The 23,564-nt window shown below is 47.0% G+C and overlaps 2 protein-coding genes across 3 annotated transcripts in view; both read left to right on the top strand.

Moving 5' to 3' along the window:
* Positions 1-13,479, top strand: part of RAB31 (RAB31, member RAS oncogene family) — a 123,987-nt gene extending 110,508 nt beyond the window's left edge. For both annotated transcript variants that reach the window (XM_081252445.1, XM_081252444.1), the window contains one exon: positions 10,136-13,479. In XM_081252445.1, the coding sequence (XP_081108571.1) occupies positions 10,136-10,230 (95 nt within the window). In that variant the 3' untranslated portion in view covers positions 10,231-13,479. The remainder of the gene's footprint in view (positions 1-10,135) is intronic.
* Positions 13,480-18,584: 5,105 nt separating this feature from the next.
* Positions 18,585-20,413, top strand: TXNDC2 (thioredoxin domain containing 2; the record flags this gene model as incomplete). The annotated part of the gene is made up of 2 exons (XM_081252126.1): positions 18,585-18,657; positions 18,945-20,413. 2 exons carry the CDS (start codon positions 18,585-18,587, stop codon positions 20,411-20,413), a joined length of 1,542 nt encoding a protein of 513 aa, XP_081108252.1.
* Between the last annotated feature and the right edge of the window lie 3,151 nt (positions 20,414-23,564).

Here is a 23,564-nt window from a genome sequence, read left to right as displayed (position 1 = left end):
TAGACAGCATATATATGGGTCTTGTTTTTGTATCCATTCAGCCACTCTGTGTCTTTTGGTGGGAGCATTTAGTCCATTTACATTTAAGGTAATTATTGATATGTATGTTCCTATTCCCATTTCCTTAATTGCTTTGGGTTCGTTATTGTAGGTATATTCCTTCTGTTGTGTTTCTTGCCTAGAGAAGTTCCTTTAGCATTTGTTGTAAAGCTGGTTTGGTGGTGCTGAACTCTCTCAGCTTTTGCTTGTCTGTAAAGGTTTTAATTTCTCCATCAAATCTGAATGAGATCCTTGCTGGGTAGAGTAATCTAGGTTGCAGGTTTCTCTCCTTCATCACTTTAATTATGTCCTGCCACTCCCTTCTGGCTTGTAGGGTTTCTGCTGAGAGATCAGCTGTTAACCTGATGGGGATTCCCTTGTGTGTTATTTGTTGTTTTTCCCTTGCTGCTTTTAATATGATTTCTTTGTGTTTAATTTTTGACAGTTTGATTAATATGTGTCTTGGTGTATTTCTCCTTGGATTTATTCTGTATGGGACTCTCTGTGCCTCCTGGACTTGATTAACTATTTCCTTTCCCATATTGGGGAAGTTTTCAACTATAATCTCTTCAAATATTTTCTCAGTCCCTTTCTTTTTCTCTTCTTCTTCTGGAACCCCTATAATTCGAATGTTGGTGCGTTTAATGTTGTCCCAGAGATCTCTGAGACTCTCCTCTGTTCTTTTCATTCTTTTTTCTTTATTTTGCTCTGCATCAGTTATTTCCACTATTTTATCTTCCACCTCACTTATCCGTTCTTCTGCCTCAGTTATTCTGCTATTGATCCCATCTAGAGTATTTTTCATTTCATTTATTGTGTTTTTAATCGATGCTTGATTCATCTTTAGTTCTTCTAGGTCCTTGTTAACTGTTTCTTGCATGTTGTCTATTCTATTTCCAAGATTATGGATCATGGAAATAGAATCTTGGATCAGCTTTACTATCATTATTCTGAATTCTTTTTCAGGTAGACTGCCTATTACCTCTTCATTTGTTAGGTCTGGTAGGTGTTTATCTTGCTCCTTCACCTGCTGTGTGTTTTTCTGCCTTCTCATTTTGCTTATGTTACTGTGTTTGGGGTCTCCTTTTTGCCGGCTGCAGATCCGTAGTTCCCGTTGTTTTTGGTGTCTGACCCCAGTGGCTAAGGTTGTTTCAGTAGGTTGTGTAGGCTTCCTGGTGGGGGGGACTAATTCCTGTGCTCTGGTGGTTGAGGCTCGATCTTGTCTTTCTGGTGGACAGGTCCACGTCTGGTGGTGTGTTTTGGGGTGCCTATGGCCTTATTATGTTTTTAGGTAGCCTCTCTGCTAATGGGTGGGGTTGTGTTCCTGCCTTGCTAGTTGCTTGGCATAGGGTGACCCGCACTGTAGCTTGCTGGTCGTTGACTGAAGCTGGGTGCTGGTGTTGGGATGGAGATCTCTGGGAGATTTTCGCTGCTTGATATTATGTGGAGCTGGGAGGTCTCTTGTGGACCCGTGTCCTGAAGTTGGCTCTCCCACTTCAGAGGCACAGCACTGGCTCCTGGCTGCAGCACCAAGAGCCTTTCATCCACCCGGCTCAGAGTAACAGGGAGAAAAAGTAGAAAGAAAGAATTAGTAGAAGAAAGAAAGAGGGAAAGAAAGGAAGAAGGGAAGAAAGGAAGGAAGGAAGGAAGGAAGAAAGAAAGGAGGGAGGGAGGGAGGAAGGATGGAAAGAAAGAAGGAAAGAAAGGAGGGAGGGAGGAAGGAAAGGAAGAAAGACAGGAGGAGGGAGGGAGGAAGGAAAGAAAAAGAAAGTGGAAAGAAGAAGGGTGGGAGGGAGGAAAGAAAAAGAAAGAAGGAAAGGAGGAGCGGAGGGAGGGAGGGAGGAAGGGAGAGTAGGAAAAAAAGAAAGAGCAGGTAAAGTAAAATAAAGTATGAAATATAGTAGCGTTATTAAAATTAGAAAGTAATTATTGAAAAAAAAAAAAAAAACCGGACCGATAGAACCCTGAGACATATGGTGGAAGCAAAGCTATACAGAGAGAATCTTACACAGAAGATTACACATACACATTCACAAAAAGAGAGCAGGGGGAAAAATCAAAAATCTTGCTCTCCAAGTCCACCTCCTCAATTTGGGATAATTCGTTGTAAAAAGAGGAAAAGGGCGAGAAGTCTGAAATCTTGCTCTCTAAGTCCACCTCCTTAATTTGGAATAATTCGTTGTAAAAAGAGGAAAAGGGGGGAAAGTCTTAAATCTTGTCCTCAAAGTCCACTTCCTCAATTTGGGATGATTCGCTGTCCATTCATGCACTCCACAGACGCAGGGCACATCAAATGGACCGTGGAGCTTTAATCCGCTGCCTCCGAGGCTGCACAGAGAGATTTCCCTGCCTCTGCTCTCACAGCTCCCGGGTCTCAGCCTTGGACCTGGCCCCGCCTCTGCGCGTAGGTCGCCGGAGGGCGTCCGTTCTTCGCTCAGACAGGACGGGTTTAAAGGAGCCGCTGATTCGGGGGCTCTGGCTCACTCAGGCAGAGGGGAGGGAGGGGCGCGCAGTGTGGGGCGGGCCTGCGGCGGCAGAGGCCGGCGTGACGTTGCAGCAGCCCGTGGCGCTCCGTGCGCTTTCCCGGGAAAGCCGTCCCCGGGTCTCGGGGACCCCGGCAGTGGCGGGGTGCACAGGCCCCCCGGAAGGCGGGGCGGACAGTGACCCGCGCTCGCACACAGGCCCCGCGGCGGCGGCAGCAGCGGCGGCGGCGGGCCGCGGCGGCGGGCGGCGGCGGCGGCGGCGGCCCACGCCCGTTTCCGAGGTCCGTGCCTTACCCGCGGCTCGTGCCTGTCTCCGGCGCTTCCCCAAGCAGCCCTCTTAATGCCCTCTCCTCGCGCACCAGGAAACAAAAGGGAAAAAAGTCTCTTGCCTCTTCAGCAGCTCCAGACCCTTTCCCCGGACTCCCTCCGGGCTAGCCGTGGTGCACTAACCCCTTCAGGCTCTCTTCCTGCCGCCAGCCCCAGTCCTCTCCCTGCGCTCCGACTGAAAGCCGATACCCGAGCCTCAGCTCCCAGCCCCGCCCGCCCCGGCGGCCGAGCAGACAAGCCTCTCGGGCTGGTGTGTGCCTGAGGGCACCGGTCCTCTGTGCCAGAATCTCTCCGCTTTGCCCTCCGCACCCCTGTTGCTGTGCTCTCCTCCGCTACTCCGAAGCTTTCCCCCTCCGCCACCTACAGTCTCCGCCCGCGAAGGGGCTTGTAGTGTGTAGAAACCTTCCCCCCTTCACGGCTCCCTCCCACTGGTGCAGGTCCCGTCCCTATCCTATTGTCTCTGTTTATTCTTTTTTTCTTTTGCCCTACCCAGGTATGTGGGGAGCTTCTTGCCTTTTGGGGGGTCTGAGGTCTTCTGTCAGCGTTCAGTAGGTGTTCTGTAGGAGTTGTTCCACGTGTAGATGAATTTCTGATGTATCTGTGGGGAGGAAGGTGATCTCCGCGTCTTACTCTTCCGCCATCTTCCTCCGGGGTCCTGAAGCATGTCCTTGCCTCCTATCACACTGGAATCCCATCAAGCCTTCAGGCTTCCTACCAGCTTACAGGATGGAATCTGCTGGCGTCTCCCCGCTTTTCCCCTCCATTAATGGCAGGGTCCCAATGTGTACTTGCGACCCATGCTTTTCTCAAACCAGTGCTTCTCCCGTTTAGCGCGCGCCAACCCCCCTCGCGGGCTCCTTGCAAAAGACTCTCTCCTTACGGTTTTGACGTCCATCTTCCTAACGACAGATTATGTTGAGTGCCTTTTCATGTGCTTGTTCACAATCCTTGTGTCTTCTTTGGGGAAGTGTCTGTTCAACTTTTGCCCGTTTTGTATTGAGTTGTTTTCTTATTATTGGGTTCTAAAGATTATTTATATAGTTTGGATACATGCTCTTTATCAGATAATTGTCTTTCAAATATTTTCTCCCAGGCTGTGGCTTGGGTTTTCACTTTCTTGACAACGTCTTTGGAAGAGCAGAAGTTTTTCATTTTGATGAAGTCTAGCTTATTAGATTTGTTCTTTGTGGCTTGTGGTTTTTTTTTTTTTTTGCGTCTTATAATTTTTAAATGTTAAACTAAAAAATTAAAAGGGATATATCCACACAATGGAATATTTTCCAGCAATAAGAGGAAATGAGCTATCAGGCCATGAAAAGACATGGAAGAATGTTAAATGCATATTTACAAGTGAAAGAAGCCAGTCTGAAAAGGCTACATACTGTATGATTCCAACTGTATGACACTCTGGAAAAGGCACAACTGTGGGGACAGTAAAACGATCCGTGGTTGCCAGGGGCTAGGGGCGGGAAGGAGGGAGGGATGAATAGGTGGAGCTCGGGGACTTTTCTGGCAGTGAAACTATTCTGTGTGATACTGTGATGGTGGCTACATGTCATTATACATTTCTCAAAACCCATAGAATGTACAGCACTAAGAGTGAGCCCTCATGGAAACCATGGACTTCACTTAATGCTCAGTAGTGGCTCATCAATTGTAATAAATGTTCCACACTCCTGCAAGACATTAAAATAGAGAAAATTGGGAGTTAGGAGGAGGAGTGTATGGGAACTCTCTGAACTTTATGCTCAATTTTTTCTGTAAACCTAAAGCTACCTCCCTTCCCCAAAATATAGTCTATTAATTAAAATAAATAAATAAAAGGAAACGATGCCTCTGAATGGTAAGGAAGCCTGATGATCTTCGCGTAACTTAAGCCCCTCCATGCTGAGGCCGTTTGCCATTTTGGACCAATGGCCAGTGGTGATCTGCCCCCTCCCTTCCTTCTCTGCTGGGGCATCACCATTCCCGCGGCTCCTAGACTTGAACTTCAGTTTTCCTCCCCCGTCTCTTCACCCTCCCACATCCAATCAATTGTCACGTCTGCCAGGTGTCTTCCTACGGTTCTCCTTCCACCCCTGTTTTCTACTTCTCTCCACTGCACCCAAATTAAGGCTCTCATTATCCCTGACCTGGATTTTCTGCCAGCCTCCGGCTGAATCCACTTCCTGAATCCTAAGCCATGCTGGTCCTGCACAGAATGTTAGCACCTTCCGAGGTCTAGACTCTAATGTTCCAGGTCATCTCATAATCTCAATATTGTCTTCTTTACGACAGCAAAGGGACGGTTCAGAGGATGACCTCGTGTCATGCATGTGTCACCTGCCCCACTCTATTTCTAGGGCAGGGTCCCATGATTGTGAGCACCTCAGTGGGCCATAGAAACCCCCCTCTAAATGGAGAGGCGTGGAGGTCATGATCAAGGGCAAAGACTGCCAGGTCCTGGTAAACTTGGTCTCTGGATGATTCAGAAAATCAGGATCAAGAAATGGAAGTGACAGGGCAAGTACCAGCACCTCTAACACCAACCAAACAAAGCTGAGCCTCATAAATCCTGGGACTGGGATAAGAGGGAAGAATGCAAACAGCGACTTGTCAGGGAGGACTCCAGGCCTGTGCAGAAAGCGGCTGGTCACTACACAGGGCGAGAAGACAGCTGCAGCTGAGCCTGCTGTTTTATTTTTGTTGTGTGTAAAAGCATTACAGCCCCAGTCCAGAGCCACGATACAGTTGATAGGCGTGGAGTTTGTTTTCTCACATATTGAATTCTTGAGGAATCATTTATTAAACCTGCTTTTTCTCTGGGCTATCAACTTTCAGGAAAACGGAACTCCAAAAAAAAAAAAAAAGTCTTAACTTTTCCCAAGCAGAATCTTACACAATCCAAACCTTATTAAAATAAACACCCTGCCATAGGATTTATACTCCAGAACGAGCTGTTTGGAGGTTGTGTACTTAGAGGGCATTTTATAAGAGCAGAAACATGCAGTGATGTTTCTTTCAGATGTTTGCGTGTATATTTTTGTCCAATCCTGTGCCCATGTAATTAATACTGATTCAACAGTGTTCCAAGGTGATCACCTTGGTACCAAACGCTATGGCATTTTCTGGAACTATGCTATTGTGTAAGTGCATTTAAGCTTTGAGTAAGTTCCAAATAACTCAGACCACAAGATCCGAGTTCTTGGTGTGTTTTCACAGCGCTGGTGGCTTCCTGCACTTTTTAAGATGCTTGTGTCGTTGTTAGGGCCCGGCTTTCCTTTCTCTGCCTGAAAATGGAAGCGCTTCCTTTCTTCTTACTGTTTGAAGCTGGAACGTGTGGGCCCCTCCGCGGCTGAGTATTTAGGAGAAGAGCAGGATGGGCCCTGTCGTAGTAACTGAACCCTAAGCATCCACTGCGCGGAGGGGGAGGCAGGGGTTGATACGTAGCTGCATCCAGAGCCTGGGATGCTGGGGACCCGCCCATTGTCTTGGGTTCCTGGCACATTAGCCACAGCGTCTGTGATGCGTGGTGGTTGTCGGGCTACTTCCCGTGTTCCTTTTGTAGGTGAGGAAAGGCCGTCTTGGAGACAGCAGATAGCATGTCTGAATTCACTCACCTGGAACAGCCTCACTCAGATCTCAAAACTCCTTCCACCAGATGAGAAACACAAAGTCTAAGGAAACTGCAGTAATTCTTTTTGTTTTTTTTTAAGGAGTTACTGAAGAAACTTTATTCACAGAACAAGTGTGAAAATGTCTTTTTATTGGTATTAAAATAGAATTTTAAGGCTGTAATACCAGCTCTTTATTCCTTAAAGGGAAGCAGTTACTATAATGATGTACTTGGAGCCACACGGCTAGTTAGCACCTTCCCTCTTCATTGGGGAACCATGAAATCTATTATGTTCCCCCAGGAGGGCAGTTTTCAATGAGAGATTGCTACATTTGTAAAGAACATTTTCCAGTTGACCATGATGCAAAGATTTTATCCACATGTACACGATGATGACAAAATTGGACATGACTAAAAGGTTTGGGCAACTCAATTCTCAAGAACAAAACCTAGAAACAAGTGTCATGATACCTATAAAGATGCCTTGATGTGTCCCAGGACACCAACCTAAGCCTTTAATTCACATTCCAGTGCAGATGACCTCAAAGGTGTTTTGGATCAGCAGTTTTTACTTTTTTTTTTTTTTTTTTTTTTTAGCAGAACAGCCCTTTTCTCAAAATTTTACATGGAACCCAAATATGTAAACAAACTGCAGTGATTCTGTCTCGGAGAAATATTTTGTTCTATTCAGTGAGACTTGGGATGTTCTGAAGATAAACAGAACCTGGCTCCTCTCAGAAGCCGGGGTCGACACTGATTCAGAAACGTTGCTCACAGTTTAAAACAAATAAGAGGGGGGGGCTTCCCTCGTGGCGCAGTGGTTGAGAGTCTGCCTGCCAATGCAGGAGACATGGGTTCGTGCCCCGGTCCGGGAAGATCCCACATGCTGTGGAGCGGCTGGGCCCGTGAGCCATGACCGCTGAGCCTGCGCGTCCAGAGCCTGTGCTCCGCAACGGGAGAGGCCACGACAGTGAGAGGCCCGCGTACCGCAAAAACAAAACAAAACAAAACAAGAGGGGCATCTCCTTGAGGGGCTGCCTCGGGTGTTACCTAATCTTGCTCCCAGACCTTGTCCCACTGACCTGCTGAGGAGAGAAGTGAGGGCCAGGGAAGAGGAGGAGGAATGGGGACAAAGGAGGGTGCGGATGGGATGGGATGGGCCGCTCCGGCATTGCCCTTTCTAGCTCTTCACTCCACTTTTGTGACTTTAATCTTCTGGATGAGCTTTTTCTATATGTGAGGTACTTTTCCTAGGAAAAAACTTATGAAACTTTATGACACTTGGCGTGTGGAATCGGTCACATATAGGAGGGCTTACCGCTTAATGCTATTTTGCTAACTTTAGAGTTAACAACTTAAGAATACCATGAGGTTGATGTGAGTGTAGGATACTGATCTTGATGTAGTCAAAACTGATCGGTAAACAGTACTTGACTAGTTAACTAGGGCAGCGGCACGCACCGGTCAGAATTATAGTTTTGTCCCAAAATATTTCAGATGCAAAAGCCCCTATTACAGCTCCTAACACTCTCAAGAGGCATCCGAAATGTTAATTTAAACAACTTAAGTAAGTAATTGTGTGTGGAATCTAAAATATGACACAAATGAACTTATCTATGAAACAGAAACAGACTCACAGACGGAGAGAACAGACTTGTGGTTGCCAAGGGGTGGGGGGGGGTGGGGGGAGGGAGGGGGAAGGACTGGGAGTTTGGGATGAGCAGAGGCAAACTATTATACATAGGATGGATAAACAACAAGGTCCTACTGTACAGCACAGGGACCTATATTCAATATCCTGTGATAAACCATAATGAAAAGGAATATGAAAAAGAATGTATATATATGTATGTGTAACTGCATCACTTTGCTGTACAGCAGAAGTTAACACAAGATTGTAAATCAACTATACTTCAAATAAATAAATAAAGAAAGAACATCAGTAATGCTATAACTTGACACTACCATCCTCCAAAACACATCACTTTCTCTGGAGGCGTATGGAACACTTGACCGGGAAGATCTGACCTAAATATATCAGAGTACTGGTAGTCACTGGGAACTTTCCCCTCTATTTATCACTTAAGATCGACAAAGTAGGAGAGGCATTTTGTTTCCTTCCCTTTTCTTATGACTAATAAAACAGACACAGCGTGTCCAGAACAGGAAGGTGCATACTTGCTTCTGGATTAGGATAGAACTGTTTGGAGAATGGCCTGCCGAAGCTTTGTACAGCTTTGTGGAGGACACAGATTGGCAGAAGCAGTAGCTGCAGAAATCCCTCCAGCCTTCATGTCTGCCCCGTAAGCGGATAAGAGCTCTACCACGAATTTTGAATTTTGGGTAATTGCCAATGACCTTAATCTTTATGCTTGAGCTTTGATGAGTGGCCATACCACCCAATCTACACAACGCATTAATACCTGTGAAATTGACGATTTCCACCCTTGTGAAAATGCACCTCTTCCTGGGCGTTTTGACTCTCTTTATGGTCCTTAGGGCATCCACTTGCATGGAAGGGCTTTGTCTTGGAACTAATTTCCCTTCCATCTCTAATTACTGGTTACCTAGTAACTGATGCCCTAATTAGCTGATTTTTTTAAATCCCTGTTTTAGAGCTCGTGTTTCATGCCTTTTCCATGGGGGTTAGAAAAGTAGCATCAAGAGCTATCGTGGTAGAGTGGGAGGGACACAGGCTTTGGGATCCATCAGAAAGTCAAGATGTAGGTTATAATCAGAGAGCCACCTGTGCCCCTTGGTAATGACCTTCAGGTGTAGCCTGAGTGCTCCAGTTAATAGTAAAATGGTAATCATAACAGTCATTTCACAGCTTCACAGGACCCAGTGAAGATGTGCCTGTGAAAATCTTTTAACTGTGAGGTTCTACACAAATATTTGTTATTTCCATATTCCATTGCCTTTTTAGAAGACAGCTTTATTGAGACAAAACTCACATACTATACATTTCACCCAAATGTACAATTCAGTGTTTTTTATGTGCACCCATCAGCACAGCTTTAGAATTTCTTTATCATCTCCCCCCCCAAAAAAAAAACAACCCACAAAAAACAAAACACATACTCTTTAACTACGACACCCTATCCCCCTCCACTACCTGTTTAATTTTTACTTTGGATTTGTTAGCAGAGACTCTCCGCTAATTCTCTAAATTAAAATAAGATTACTTGTGAATGACACTTAAGATACTGTTTCCTGTGAAGAATGTCTCCAAAGGCTTTCCAGTTAATGCTCTAAGTGCGTTGGCAGGATGAAGGACAGGAGCTCAGTGTTAATACGTGATGTTACTGGGACCATCACAATTCCCAAGCCAGGTCTGTTTTTAGAAGCACAAAGATGAGGCCTCACTAGGAGCTGAGAAGGGGCTCATTCCGGTGGTGGATGCGGGGGAAGGCTGGGAGGAACCAGTGGCCGCTGTTTGTGCAGAGAAGAGGGATGCCGGCTCTGGAGCAGGGCTTCCACCTCCAGGGAAATGCTTATTATCAGAAAGCTGCTTTTACTTTTCCTTAACTTTCTACGCTTGAGCTTGACTTCATACAGCTGAGGGAGAGGGGGAAAGAGCTAATACCACAGCCCCTCTGCCTCACGTGCAACCCACACATGACTGGAGAAGTGGAAGCAGGGTGGGGTTGGCTGGGAACAGGAACTCAACTTTGGCCTCCGTTCCTTCCAGGTCGCCAGATCCCACCGCTGGACCCCCATGAAAACGGAAACAACGGAACAATCAAACTGAAGCCAACCTCGCAGGCCGGCCGGCGGTGCTGCTGACCTGGGGCTGGGGTCCCCTGTGCTTGAAGAGGCCGGAGCTCCCCTCTCCGTGCACTGCTGCGGGGGCCTCCCACCCTCAGTGGCCTGGCCCCTGGCTCAGAGGGAGGTGAGACCCGCAGGGAACAGGGCAGGGAACATCCCTGGAAAAGGATTCTACAAAACTCTGGGAAAAACCACCACACTGCCAGAAAAGGGCCTTTGGTGCGTGAAATTCACTCAGAGGGAATGGATTTAGGTATTAATTATAGTTGAGTTTTTTTGTTAAAAGCCTCAAAATATTCTTAAATTTGTACAAAAGTCTTACTGGCTTATGCGTGTGAGATTCTAAACTGGTGTTCCACTCTGATTTCCTATGTTTCTAACCAAATTTCAGGAACTTCTTCAGTGCCATTGCCTTAATTACTCAACCAACCTCCACTGAAAGGTTCATGGAATTTCCCTTTCAGTGGAGTGTAATTGGACCATCTGCTGTAGTCTTGCGCTGTTATGAAAGTGGAGAAAGATGTATTAGGAACTTTTATCTACATCTGTGACTTTTACTTGATGAACATTTTTCTAAGTTTTGGTCATATAAACCAACCAACCAAATCTGACTACAATATATCATGTCATTCTGGGATTTGGAGGCCTGGTTTGGAAGTCATTGGAGTCACTACTGTGTAAACTGTGACAAACGCAGGGTATAAATATTATTCCAGAGACCACCTGGTTTGCATCACTTCCACAGTAATAAATTCCCACTCTCTTAGGGAAGTTTCACACAGAGTATTATTTTACTAAGAGAGTTTGTCATAGTGTCATATCCGGGGAACAAATTACCTGGAGGATGTTTGAATCTAAATTGTAGGGCAAACTTCTAATAATGTCAATGAATAATAGGTTACAGGAAAGCCAGCCAGAGGAAGTACCAGCACATTAAGATTCTAGACCCCCCAAAACTGCAAAATCAAAGAAAGTCTTTAAGAAGATGCCAAGCTTTGGGGGTGTGGGTATTAAGGCTAACCAGAGGGCCAACCCTGGAATGCCAGTTGGCTGAGAACAAACTTCAGTGAACCCTCCCTTTTCAGGTTTCCTGTTTGCTCAATTAATTAAAGATGTCTGAATCCAATGGAAGGAAAGGAAAGAAGGCACGGAAAGGAGGAAAAGCTATCCCCATTGAAAATTCAAATCCTGTTTCCATTCTAACTTTCATAAAAACCTGGGATCAAGAAGCATTTGGTTTCCTATGAGGGCTCATGTTGGGAGGTGATTCTTGGAGGCTATTCAGATTGGTGCCTTTTTTGGGGGTGAGATGTGGTTGATCACGCAGTATGGCATCAGGGCCAGCTGGTACCTTCAAGGCTCAACAAACATTAATTGAAAACCTACAATGTAAAGATCAGGGAAGAGATCATAAGCTGAGTAAAAACCTCGAACTTTCAGTAACCGTGCTTGAGTCCTGCCATGCTCTGCCCCTGAGCCCTGGATGGGCGGGGACGCTGAGGCTGCCATCCAAAAAAGCGAGAGTCCTTGAGAGGCCAGGGCCGAGTTCACATTTCTTCATGTGGACTGCAATCAAGAAAATAGGTCGAAATCTCAGATTTAGGTTTTTTAAACTCGAGAATGTGTTGTCAGTTTGATGTTCTTACCGCTTCATCCAGCTTGCAAGAGTAACTTGACAATCTTAGGACATGAACGCTGGAAACACTTATTTTTGGTTCAAGAGTGCCTCTTAGCTCTCCCAGATGGGTTCCTCAAAAACTGTTAGCAATTGGCACGTGGACATCTTGGCAGGGCCTTTGCAGGGATTTTTAGGGTTTTCTTCACCTTGTCACTATTATGAGCTACTGTGATTCTGCTTGCAGGCCAAGCGATTATCTTGCCTCTTTCCAAAGTTAAAAAAAATGTGGGTTGCAAATTCAAATGACCTAATTTCAGGTGTAATGTAGGCTTATTTTGGAATCTTTCCTCATCCAGCTGTCCCCAAGGACCTGGGCTTGTCTCTAGACAAGGTTGCCTAGCTAAGGAGGTATGCAGCCCAGCAAGTCTTCAATGCTCGCATCTTGCATAAAACAGCCGGTCTTAACCAGCAAGCTACCCACCCATGAGCCCATGACTTGATTTCAGAAGCCCACGAGGGTGGGAACCACTCTTTTGCCTTCCTGTAATGGCCTTAACTATTCAAGCCATCAGGCGACAATGTGTCTATAGTCAGTCCTTGGAGCAATTGGTAGAAAGAGTAGATGGCACTTGGGCACACACACATTCACAGGATCACGGCGTCTTCCCTGAAGATAGGTGCTCAAGCCTTGTCCACAAGGAGGCTTTCTGATCTTCCTTTATTTTGCCTTGAGAGTACTTTCTGGCTGTTCTAATCTTTGAACTATAACCACGTAATATCATGTAAAGGCCTGGAAATTACTGTTGCTCCAAAATGTCAAGCAGCATCCTTTACCCAATTTCCCCAAATGTGCTCTTTTCCTCTGTTTTCCTTCCTCTCCTGTGCGGTACATGTGTGTATATGTGTAAATATGATTTCATATTTGTTATGCCGACATGTGATCCATTTCACTGGCTGAGTCTGGCTCATGACTCTGTGTCATGTAACGCAGGCACGGGCTCTCAGAGGGATTATTTCCCGGTGGGAATCTCTAAAATGGCAGTGGGGTCATGCAAACATCTTACGTACGCACATAATTGACCTGCCATTTTCATAGTGGAAAGTGGTACATCAGGGCGCTAAATAAAGATGACTTCCCTTGCAAACCATAGACGGCTGAAGACCTAAAGCCAGCCTTTAGCCAAGCAAAGGGCTGGGACCCACCGAGGACCGAGGGAGGCTCGGGTGACCACAGTATGCCCCCTGAGATCAGGGAACGTGGCCTATGATGGCTGAAACGGGCTCCCCTCAGGGGCCCTGCTTCTCCCTGCTCTGCCATGCTCATTGCAACTTGAAGAAAGAGTGGGCTCATAAATAAAAGGACTCCAAGCCTCATTCAGACCTATTAGGTTCTGGTTTAACCGTGAAACCAGACCCAGTGATCCATTGTCACCGCTCAGTTGTGTAAACTGCTCCCTTTCTCGTGTTTTTGTAAAGGGCTTCTGTCTGGGCTGGACCCAGTTCTCATGTATAGAAGACGCCGCTGCAGACATTAGGACCTTCCCACCTTATATTCTGTAGTAAAGCATTGCCCTCCACATTGCCCAACTGTATCTGTTATTTTTGGTTTAACACACACTGATTCATACTAATAAATATTTTAAGTTTTACCAAGTTTGTCTTTTTCTTATTATAATGTTCGGTTGAATAATTGTTTTAAGTAACTTGCTGGCTGTGGGAGGGTTTGGAAGGTCAATCTCTCTAAGCTTCAGTTTCCTCACATATAAAATGCAGAAAATAATTCATATCCCAAAAGCTTTGGAAGGGACTTTTTCTTAAGTTTGATACGGACTCATTTGGCCATAAAACCAGACCTGAACTGATGTGATCCTATTTATAGTTACTTATCCAACCAGGGGTGGGTGAAGGGGGAATGTCTGCACATTCGGTTGCACAATTCCTGCTGTTTGCTTGTAGGATTCGATCCCTGACTCTGCTGCATGTTCTGTAATAGATGCACCATATTACTGTTATACATTCCAAACAAAATTCTGAATTCTGAAAACATCTGCCCCCGAGGTGTCATACAAGGTATGATATCCACCATATAAAGCCATAGCATCTACCCTGCAGGTGTGTCCTCAGGATTCAAGGAGAACATGCGTGTGAAGAGGGCTGCCCATGGGGGCTCCGGGCAGCCAGCAGGGCCCTGTGTACACAGACGTCGTCGTCCTAAGTGCCTCCTGAGTGGGCTTTATGGGTTTCACTTGACAGAAAGCACCTCTTCTGGTCCCGGCATGGAGCAGGTGCTCGTAAACGAGAGCAAACACGAATTTAGCGACCTGCTTTGCTCCAGCTACTGTCCCAGGTGTTTTACATCATATGACCTCATTCTATTTTCACAACCCCCTTTATCAGGCAGATACTATTTTTCTCTCCATTCTACAGATGAGGAAACCGAGGCCCAGGAGGTTAGTAAGTCGCCTACGACCATAGACAGGTAAGAGAGGCAGAAGTCAAATGGCTAGCTTTTGTTATCTTCTCCTGTCTTTTTTAATTAAAAAAATTAACATTTTTGTTAATAAACTTTTTAAAAAAAATTTTTGGCTGTGTCGGGTCTTCACTGCTGCATGCGGGCTTTTCTCTAGTTGCAGTGAGCGGGGGCTACTCTTCATTGAGGTGCGCGGGCTTCTCACTGTGGTGGCTTCTCTTGTTGCGGAGCATGGGCTCTAGGCGCACAGGCTTCAGTAGTTATGGCACGCAGGCTCACTAGTTGTGGCTCGCGGGCTCTAGAGCACAGGCTCAGTAGTTGTGACGTGGGCTTAGTTGCTCCGTGGCATGTGGGATCTTCCCGCACCGGGGCTTGAACCTGTGTCCCCTGCATTGGCAGGCGGATTTTTAACCACGGTGCCACCAGGGAAGTCCCAAATTTAACTTTTTAAATTAAAGTATAATTAACACAACAGTTTCAAATGTACAGTAATGCCTCCATATTCGTACATCTTGGGAAATGATCGCCCCCAATAAGTCTAGTTAACATCTGTCACCTCACATAGTTACAATTTTTTTTTCTCGTGCTGAGAACTTTTAAGATCTACTGTCTTAGCAACGTTCAAATACGCAACATAGTGTTATTAATTATCATCACCACACTGTCCATTCTATCCCCAGGACTCATATATCTTCTAACTGGAAGTTTGTACCTTTGACGACTTTCTGTTTTCCCCTTTCTTTACTCTCATTATAAGGACTGTAAAAATACAAGAATGAAGGAAAGGAAATCCACATTCACTGAATGCTTCCTGTGAGCTAAATCCTTTCAAACTGTATCTCATTTTATCCACAACATGAATCTGAGAAGGATGCAAGATTGTTCTCATTTGTGCAGGAGGAGCACAGAGGGTTCAGCTGGCCTTCTGAGGTCTACTTAGTTGGGGAGCAGGACAGCCCCCCACCGTGCTGAGGCCAGGCTACCACTCGTGCATCTCAGGAGGAGGTGCTGGCCGGGGACCCAAGGATTAAGCAGCTCAGGCTGGCAGAGCTGAATCACGATTAACGAGATTTCACTCAACTATTACCTGATCCCAGCTGCGGGTGTGCTGACCCTCCACCCACTGCTCAGACTGCTTCATGTATCTTTTCCTTGTCCCTGACTTTGACATTGACCCCATCATTCAGCCGGGACTCAAGTTCTTCACTGGCTTTTTGAAATGGCTTCTGGATCAGCGTCTGACAAGTCTGACTTTACAGGGCCCGAGGCACTGAATTCCTTCAGAGAACCCAGTCCCCAAATCCTGTCCCCAGGTGGGCCCGGATGACCCAAGGGTGGCTAGTGTTCTCTGCTCACCTTTACCTTGAGTTTTCTCCGGATTTGTACCTATTCTCTCCTTTTTTGCTCCTTCAGAAAAGGATCCCAACTCACTTCTAAAGCATGTCCCAAGCTTTTTTTTTTTTTTTTTTGCTTCCATCTTAAAATTCACTCTGCACTGTTTTCTCCTCTTGTTCACTTACACATACGCATAAATTGTCTCTAGGTTTGATAAACTACAGTCCTTCTCCTCTTCCCCATCAAGCTACCCTCTCTTTCCTTCACACTAATTGAATTCTTAAGGGAGAACTGCGACCTTCTATTCACTCCCCACCTGAATTTAGGTACCTAATTGCCCCACCACTGCCCTCTTTCTTCTCACTCCCCCCACTTCCCCAAGGGCACCCGAGGCTGTTGGTTTACCACCTGATGCTCCTTCTCTGGCCTCTGGCCTGGGCTCCAAGGCTCCCCTGGCTCCTCCCCCTTTACACATACCTGCTCAAATGCAGGTGCTTCCTGCAAATCCGTGCTCCTAACGCTCCTCCACTGACACCCCTTCCTAATGATCCCCTGCAATCTTAGGATTTCAGCTATCACCTCTGGGTGTTTGTCTTCCACATGGTGGTCTGGCCTGACTTTTCTTCGGAGATCAGACCTTGATTTCCAGCTGCCAGGTGGGTGTCCTGCCTCTGGTATGATGCCCCTCTGGGCATGCAGGCCCGTTCCCCTGTTACCTGTGTGTCTCATGCACTGCTTTCTCCCAGCTGCCCAGGCTCCACATTCGAGGTTCAATTTCAGCTCCTCTCAAGCATTTATCGAACAATGTAAATTCTATGTCTGGAATTTCTCCAACCCTGAACCCTCTTTTCCACTGTCCCAGTTGAGGCTTTCAATATGTCCTCTCTCAACTATGCAATCGTTTCTTAACAGATCTCTTTGAATTCTGTCTTTGGCCCTCAAATCTATGGTTGAATAAATGCTAACAGTGAATCTGCTAAAATGCATATCAGATCATGTTCCTCAAAACTTTCTGGGACACCCATTGCAAATTAAATAAAATTCCAGCTCTGTCACCTGTGGTGACAAATCCCCCTCACCTGGGCCCAGCCTTCTCTGCCACCAGTGGCTGGGGCCCCTGCTCCTGACCACCTGGCCTGCGTGGTTGCTATCCTTCAAAAGGAGGTCGCAGCCCCCCTGGCAGGCCAGTTCTGCGGCATTGTTCCTATTTCTGGGAATCATTCCTGGACACCTCACCCAAAAGCAGCATTTCCAGCTATTTTCTGATTAGACAAAACTTTCTATGCCTAAAATAGCTGATTGTTTCACTGACAGAACCACAACTGACATAAGGGTTCATGAGCAATTTGGGGATAAGCTTGTGCTGAAAGTAAAAAAACACGTTTTATGACAAGTTGAGTGAAAATTATTCAGCAGCATCAATATTTCAAGTTGCCTGGAATCCATCTGAATTTCAGAATCAAGAGTCGAAATAATTGGAAAAACTCTGCCGAACCTAAAACACAACTCAGATCCCCAAGTACGAGTGTCATGGGGTCACAAATTTCCTCATTTTTATTAAGATGTGCAGATATAATGAGACTTTAAAATTTTCCTACAAGGCGTCTACTCTTCCCCATGAGCCTAATCTCAGAAGAATTTTGGGAGGGATGGTGAGGAGCAGGGGCCTGGAATTCAGTCTGCCCATTTGTGGAATTTCAGTCTAAGGAACATGGTTTTATTCTGGTGGCAGCTCAGTCTTCCTGATTCCTACCCTCTCCATAATATGTGGGTGCATAAGGCTGTGTGGATGAGCTGTCCCTGAGCCCTCTACCTCTTGCTGAGTCCCCATGTGAAGTGGCTGGTCTGGCCTGGTCCCTGAACTGGGAACTGCTAAGGTTGGTAGATCCTGTCTAGGGCTGGGGCCCCGTGCTGTCACCCACTGTTCAAGCCTGTGCCTCTGTTCCTTGCCTCTGGCCGCAGATCCACCTCCACTGTGGCTTCTTTGTTCTTCCTTGAGCTTCTACTGGTTCTCTGGTCTTAGAACACTCACGGCCCCACCCCCGGGGTGTGAGGACTTCCTGACCCCTGGCCCAAGAATCTGCCTGTGACCCATGCTGCCATGTGGATGGGGAGTCCACATGGATGTGGGCCCTCCCTGGTCTTCCAGATGGAGCAGGAGGCAAATCCTCCTCTGCTTCCAGCTTCCCTCTGAACACATCTAATCTGTGTCCGTGCTGAGGTTTCTACCTGGAGAGGGGACACAGGTACTGTTCTCTTGGTTCTTGGTCAACATGGATGGGGGCGATGTTTTCACTTCTGCCTCTTCTCAGTTAGGGAACCCCTCTGTGTCGTAATCTCCCTTCCCAGTGTCCAAACCGGACATCTGACCAGCACGCAGGACTTTGCAGAAGAGGGTAACATGGTTAAGAGGATGTTCATGGTTACGGTGGGTGAGTCATAAAGAGAAAGCAGGAGCTGGGGATCCTAGAGGGAGAGGGCAGGAGAGGTGGTCTCAAGTTACCCACCCTGGCCAGGGCATCCGGCAAGCAGCCCAGCCCAGCCCAGCCCAGTGTTCTGAGTGTGGGCTCGGAACCTGCCCCCCCATGAGCTCTGAGACCTTGAGCAGGTCACATAACTTCTCTAAGACTCAGTTTTCTCACTTGTAAAGTGGGGATCATAATGGGGCTTACCTCAGTGGTGTGTTGTGTCATAGGAAATAATGGCTGTGAATTCATTTCAGGCACTGGGCACAGCCTCACGCACAGAGCAGCCCCCAAACCCAGGCTGTCGTGAAACTGTCAAGGAGGACCTTCGTGAGAACAAAGAGGGCAAACCGGCTGTGAGCACCACCCGAATACAAGTTGTTACTCCTTGTATGATGTTCAGTTGGAAAAGGTTGCAGGGGATGGCCTCGCTGGCACTATGAGGCATCTGTGAAGTAGGGGTGGGTTGCGACAAGGACCGGAAATGGAAAGTGATGAAGCTGGAGCCCCGGAAGAACCGGAAATGAGGCCAGTCAATCAAGCAGACATGAATGAAGGTGAGGCTACAGGTAAGGGGGAGGGAAGGGGGACCTATGCACTAAGGGGGTTGGCTGCAGTGTCGAACTAAGCAGACAAAGTTGTAGCTAAACAAAAAACCTACATGAAGATTACATGTAATCGCATGCTGCTTGGCCTTCTGCTGAATGTGATTATGCAAATGAATACATCTGTTATAAGACTACATTCACGAGCTCTGAGAATGACACCTGTCTTCCTTGGAGTAGCTGATCAGAATTCTTTTGTTTCTTCTTTGGCATTTTTATTTTTTTACCCTTTTCTTCAGAAAGTCCATCATTACAGGTTCTATCCAGCCATGTGACACTCCTGGTCCCAGCACACACCCCGGAGGCCTTTGTCCATGAGGTCAGCAACATTCAACACATACCTGCGGAGCGGTCTGAAGTCCTACGGGCCATGGACACACTCCCACCTGAGCAGGGCAGTGACACCCTCAGCTCCCCAGCCCAAACTATCCCCCTCAAGCAGGCTGACACCCCCAATTCCCCAACCCAAAACATCCTGCCCAAGCAGGGTGACTTTCTCAGTTCCTCAGCAAAAACCATCCCATCCGAGCAGGCTGATGCCCCCAATTTCCCAGAAAAGATCATCCTGCCAAATGAGGGTGGCATTCTCAATTCCCCAGAAAAAACCATTCTGCCCAGTCAGGCTGGCACCCCCAATTTCTCAACCCAAACCGTTTCACCAAAGCAGGGTGACACTCCCAAGTCCCCAGAAAAAATAATCCTTCCAAAACAGGGTGAAATTCTCAATTCCCCCCTCAAAACCGTTCTGCGCAAGCAGGGCAACACCCTCAAGCTCTCAGCCAAAACCATTCTGCCCAAGGAGGGTGACACCGCCAAGTCCTCAGCCAAAACCATTCTGCCCGCTCAGGCTGACACCCCCAATTCCCCAACCCAAACCATTCCAACCGATCAGGCTGACGCCCTCAATTTCCCAGAAGAAACCATCCCACCAAAAGAAGGTGACATTCTCAATTTCCCAGCCAAAATCATTTCACCCAAGCAGGCTGACACCCCCAAGTCCCCAGCCAAAATCACTTCACCAAAGCAGGGTGACACCCCCAGTTCCCCACTCAAAACCATCCTGTGCAAGCAGGCTGACATCCCCAATTCCTCAGAAAAAAATACCTCGCCCAAGCAGGGCAATACCCCCAATTTTCCAGCAAAATTCATTTTGCCCAGGCAGGGCCACGCCCACAAGCTCTCAGCCAAAACTATTCTATCCAAGCAGTGTGACACCCCAAAGTTCTCAGCCAAAACAATTCTGCCCAAGGAGGGTGATGCCCCCAAGTCCTCAGTCGAAACCTTTCTGCCCAAGGAGGGTGACACCCCCAAGTCCTTAGAAGACACCATCCAGCCAATAGAAGGCAACCTGCAGTCAGCAGATGAAGCCATGGAGGTCCTGGAGGAGGACCTGGTGAAGGTGATCCTGAGCAAGGAAGACTTCGAGGTGGCGCTGAAGGAAGCTGGGGAGAGACTGGTGGCTGTGGACTTCTCGGCCACGTGGTGCAGGCCTTGCAGGTCAATCAAGCCCCTTTTCCAGTCCCTGTCCGTGAAGCACAAGGATGTGGTGTTCCTGGAAGTGGACGCTGATGAGTGTGAGGGGCTGGCGAAAGACTGCAATATCGTTTGCACCCCAACTTTTCAGTTTTATAAAAAAGAAGAAAAGGTGGGTGAATTTTCTGGTGCCCTTAAGGAAAAACTTGAGACATTCATTACAGCATTAAAGTGATCGTGTGTTCCGAAAGCATTAGGAACTGTCGGCTGTTCATAGCTTGTGATTTTTTATTTACAAAAAAAGATGAGGGGTAACAAAAGTGTGTGTCCAAGTGGCACCTGCATGTGAATCAGAAACAGTAGCTCAACCCTTTCCAAAAAGCAGTCAAAGCCCTAACGCCTATTGTGACTGTGTTCTTGTCGATGGGACAGTGTGATATTAGAATTTCCTTTGGTGGAGATATTGGAAGTCCAGTTGTCCCCTATTTTTTAATCTTGATTTTTTTTTCACTCACTCTTGAAAATTCAGCTCGTGTAATCCTAGTGGCAACACTGGAAATTTAGACAATTCTTCTGTAGAAGGACATGTTTTAATGATGAGTGGAAATTTCTGATGTTCACATACCTTTGGGATATCTGATAAGAAAGTAAAGAATTTGAAGGATTCACATGTATCTAACCTCCTTCACGTGGGGGAAGTGCTATGGAGGCCTCAGGAAATGTCACGGGCTCCACAAACATCTAGGGGATTCTTTGGTATCAGAGCTGAGACCAAGGCCATGTTTCCAGATTTCAAGTTCAGGCTTCTTTCTACTGATCCAGGCTCACAAAATCTGAGACAGCTCAAAACTTCTGGTTTTCTCAGACCAAGAGCTTTATGGTTCAAGTTTAAATTAGTGTGATCCTTGGTGCCATTATGACATCAGCAACCTAGTAGCAGAGTTCCTGCTTTGTCATCCTGGTAACTGGGTTTCTGATACCTGCTCTCAGGTGTCTCAGAGTGTGTGTGTGTATACACATATATATTGCATATGTATGCATATATTTAATATATACAATTTGGTGAGTTTGGACATATGCATACACACGTAATACCATCACCACCATTGAGGTAATAAACCTACCCATCATCTGTTTCTACAACTTTCTCTGTGTGTCCCTTTCCTTGGTGTGTGTGTGTTAAGAACACTTTGCATGAGATCTACCCTCTTAACACATTTTAAGTGCACTATAGCATATTAACTACAGACACTATGCTGTCCAGCAAACCTCTAGAACGTATTCATCCTGGATAACTAATTTTATACCCACTGAATGACAACTCTGCATTTCCCCCCATTCCCTGTCAGTAACTGTCTTATCTTCTGCTGATCTAGAATGTTTTAAAGAATTTGAGGGCTTCCCTGGTGGCGCAGTGGTTGAGAGTCCGCCTGCTGATGAAGGGGACACGGGTTCGTGCCCTGGTCCGGGAAGATCCCATATGCCGCGGAGCGGCTGGGCCCGTGAGCCATGGCCGCTGAGCCTGCGCGTCCAGAGCCTGTGCTCCGCGATGGGAGAGGCCACAACAGTGAGAGGGCCGCGTACCGCAAATAAGAAAATAAATAAAATATTGACTCTTATGTCATATATCTGGCAAATATTTTTTCAGTTTTTGTTTCTCGTGTTTATATTTTGGAATGGGAACTCTTTTTTTTTTTCCAAGATCAAGGTGTCGGCAGGGTTGGTTTCTGCTGAGGCTTCTCCCTGGCTTGGAAGGTGGTTCCTTCTCACTGTTCTGTCTTCGCACACCTCCCAGGTGTCTGTGTGTCCAAACTTCCTCTTCTTAGAAGGACACCAGTCAGACTGGATTAAGGCCCACCCTAATGACCTCATTTTAGTTTAATCATGTCTTTAAAGAACTTATCTTCAAATACAGTCATTTTCTGAGGTAACAGAGGCTGGGACTTCAACATATGAATTTTGGGGAGGACACAATTTAGCCCTTAACAGCTCAAGATGAGGCTCAGAGCCTGGCCTGAAGACTCCTCTGGGCTGCATCACTGACACAGTCATTTCCAAGGAAGGCCTAGGAGCCAGGGAGCACATCCTGACGTTACATGTCAGAGAAGGGGGGTATCCTAAGAAACTCTGCCCCATTCCCCGTGGAGTCAGCCCTGAAGTGGAAACAGGGGCTTCTTCAAAGGCCCAAGAGGAGACTGTGCCAGGGGGTCAGTGGTCCCCCCTGAAGGCAGGCCTTGAAGCACAGACCAAGAAACCATGATGCCAAGGCCTCAGATGGCAGTGAGGCCAGTGTCCATTGCTCCAAATGATACTCCCACCTTGAAAAAAGGCTGGGGGTGAGTGGGGGGCCCATCATCGAGCTCTCGTACCCTAGGGCAAAAGGCATGCTCTGACTTCCTACTCTCAAGCAGGCTGGACAGTGGGAGGCCGTGTCGAACTCCTTTCTGCTCCCCATGCAGGAGGAGGGGGAGTGAACTAAGTGTGGTCAGGGTCATGTTAAATCAGCGTTTCTCAAACTAGCGGTCATAGAACCACATGTGGTGCTATTAGACACTCAGATACCTAGGCCTCTGTTCTCAAGAAATCAGATTCAGTAGCTGTGGGCCAGGGCCTAGGAATCTCTCCCCATAGTTAAAGGAAAACCGTCCAGCCATCCATAGTTCAAGTCCAGCCCCCATAAGCTCCCGTCCCGAACGTGCTTCCTCAACTCAGGACGTCTGCTCTCCGGCATAGCATCACCTTTATCTAATCTCCACCCTCCTTTCCAGAAACCCCAAGCCCTAGCCCACAGGGTGGTCTTATCCTAGATTTGGGTCCCTCCCAGCAGCCTTTCCTCCCTAAGTCTCGGAGACTCCGTTTAGAACACCACCTCCAGGGAGAGAGGGCCACACGGGCCATACAAGAGGCTCGGGCTTGGGTGGGTCCAGTCTCCCCTGAGATCTCCCCAGTAGCTTGAATGCCCACTAGCATGCCCCTAAATCCTCTGACAATCCAGAGCACAACTGCTGTAACAAACACACTTCCACGACAGAATCTCTCCTATGGGACTGAATTGCTGAATCCCACAAGGACCTCTCCCTTGCAGGAACCTCTGCCTACCTATCCCTATGACATGCGAGGCTGCTTCTTTTCCAGTGGAGTTAGGACTTCACATTATTTTGTTGTTCTTATTTTTTAGCCACACCGCGCGGCATGCGGGATCTTAGTTCCCCGACCAGGGATGGAACCCACACCCCCTGCAGTAGAAGAGCAGAGTCCTAACCACTGGGCTGCCAGGGAAGTCCCTGGACTTCACATTGTCTGTGGAACATCCTTACTTCATCCCCTCTCTCTCAACTTGGCCCTGAAGACCTACCTGGAATAAGAAAATGGGTTCATTGCTGAAT

Source organism: Mesoplodon bidens, assembly GCF_964165515.1.
Source record: "Mesoplodon bidens genome assembly, chromosome: 13".
Taxonomy (NCBI): Eukaryota; Metazoa; Chordata; class Mammalia; order Artiodactyla; family Ziphiidae; genus Mesoplodon; species Mesoplodon bidens.
The sequence above is the reverse complement of the archived record's forward strand: the minus strand, read 5'-3'. Positions and strand labels throughout refer to the sequence as shown.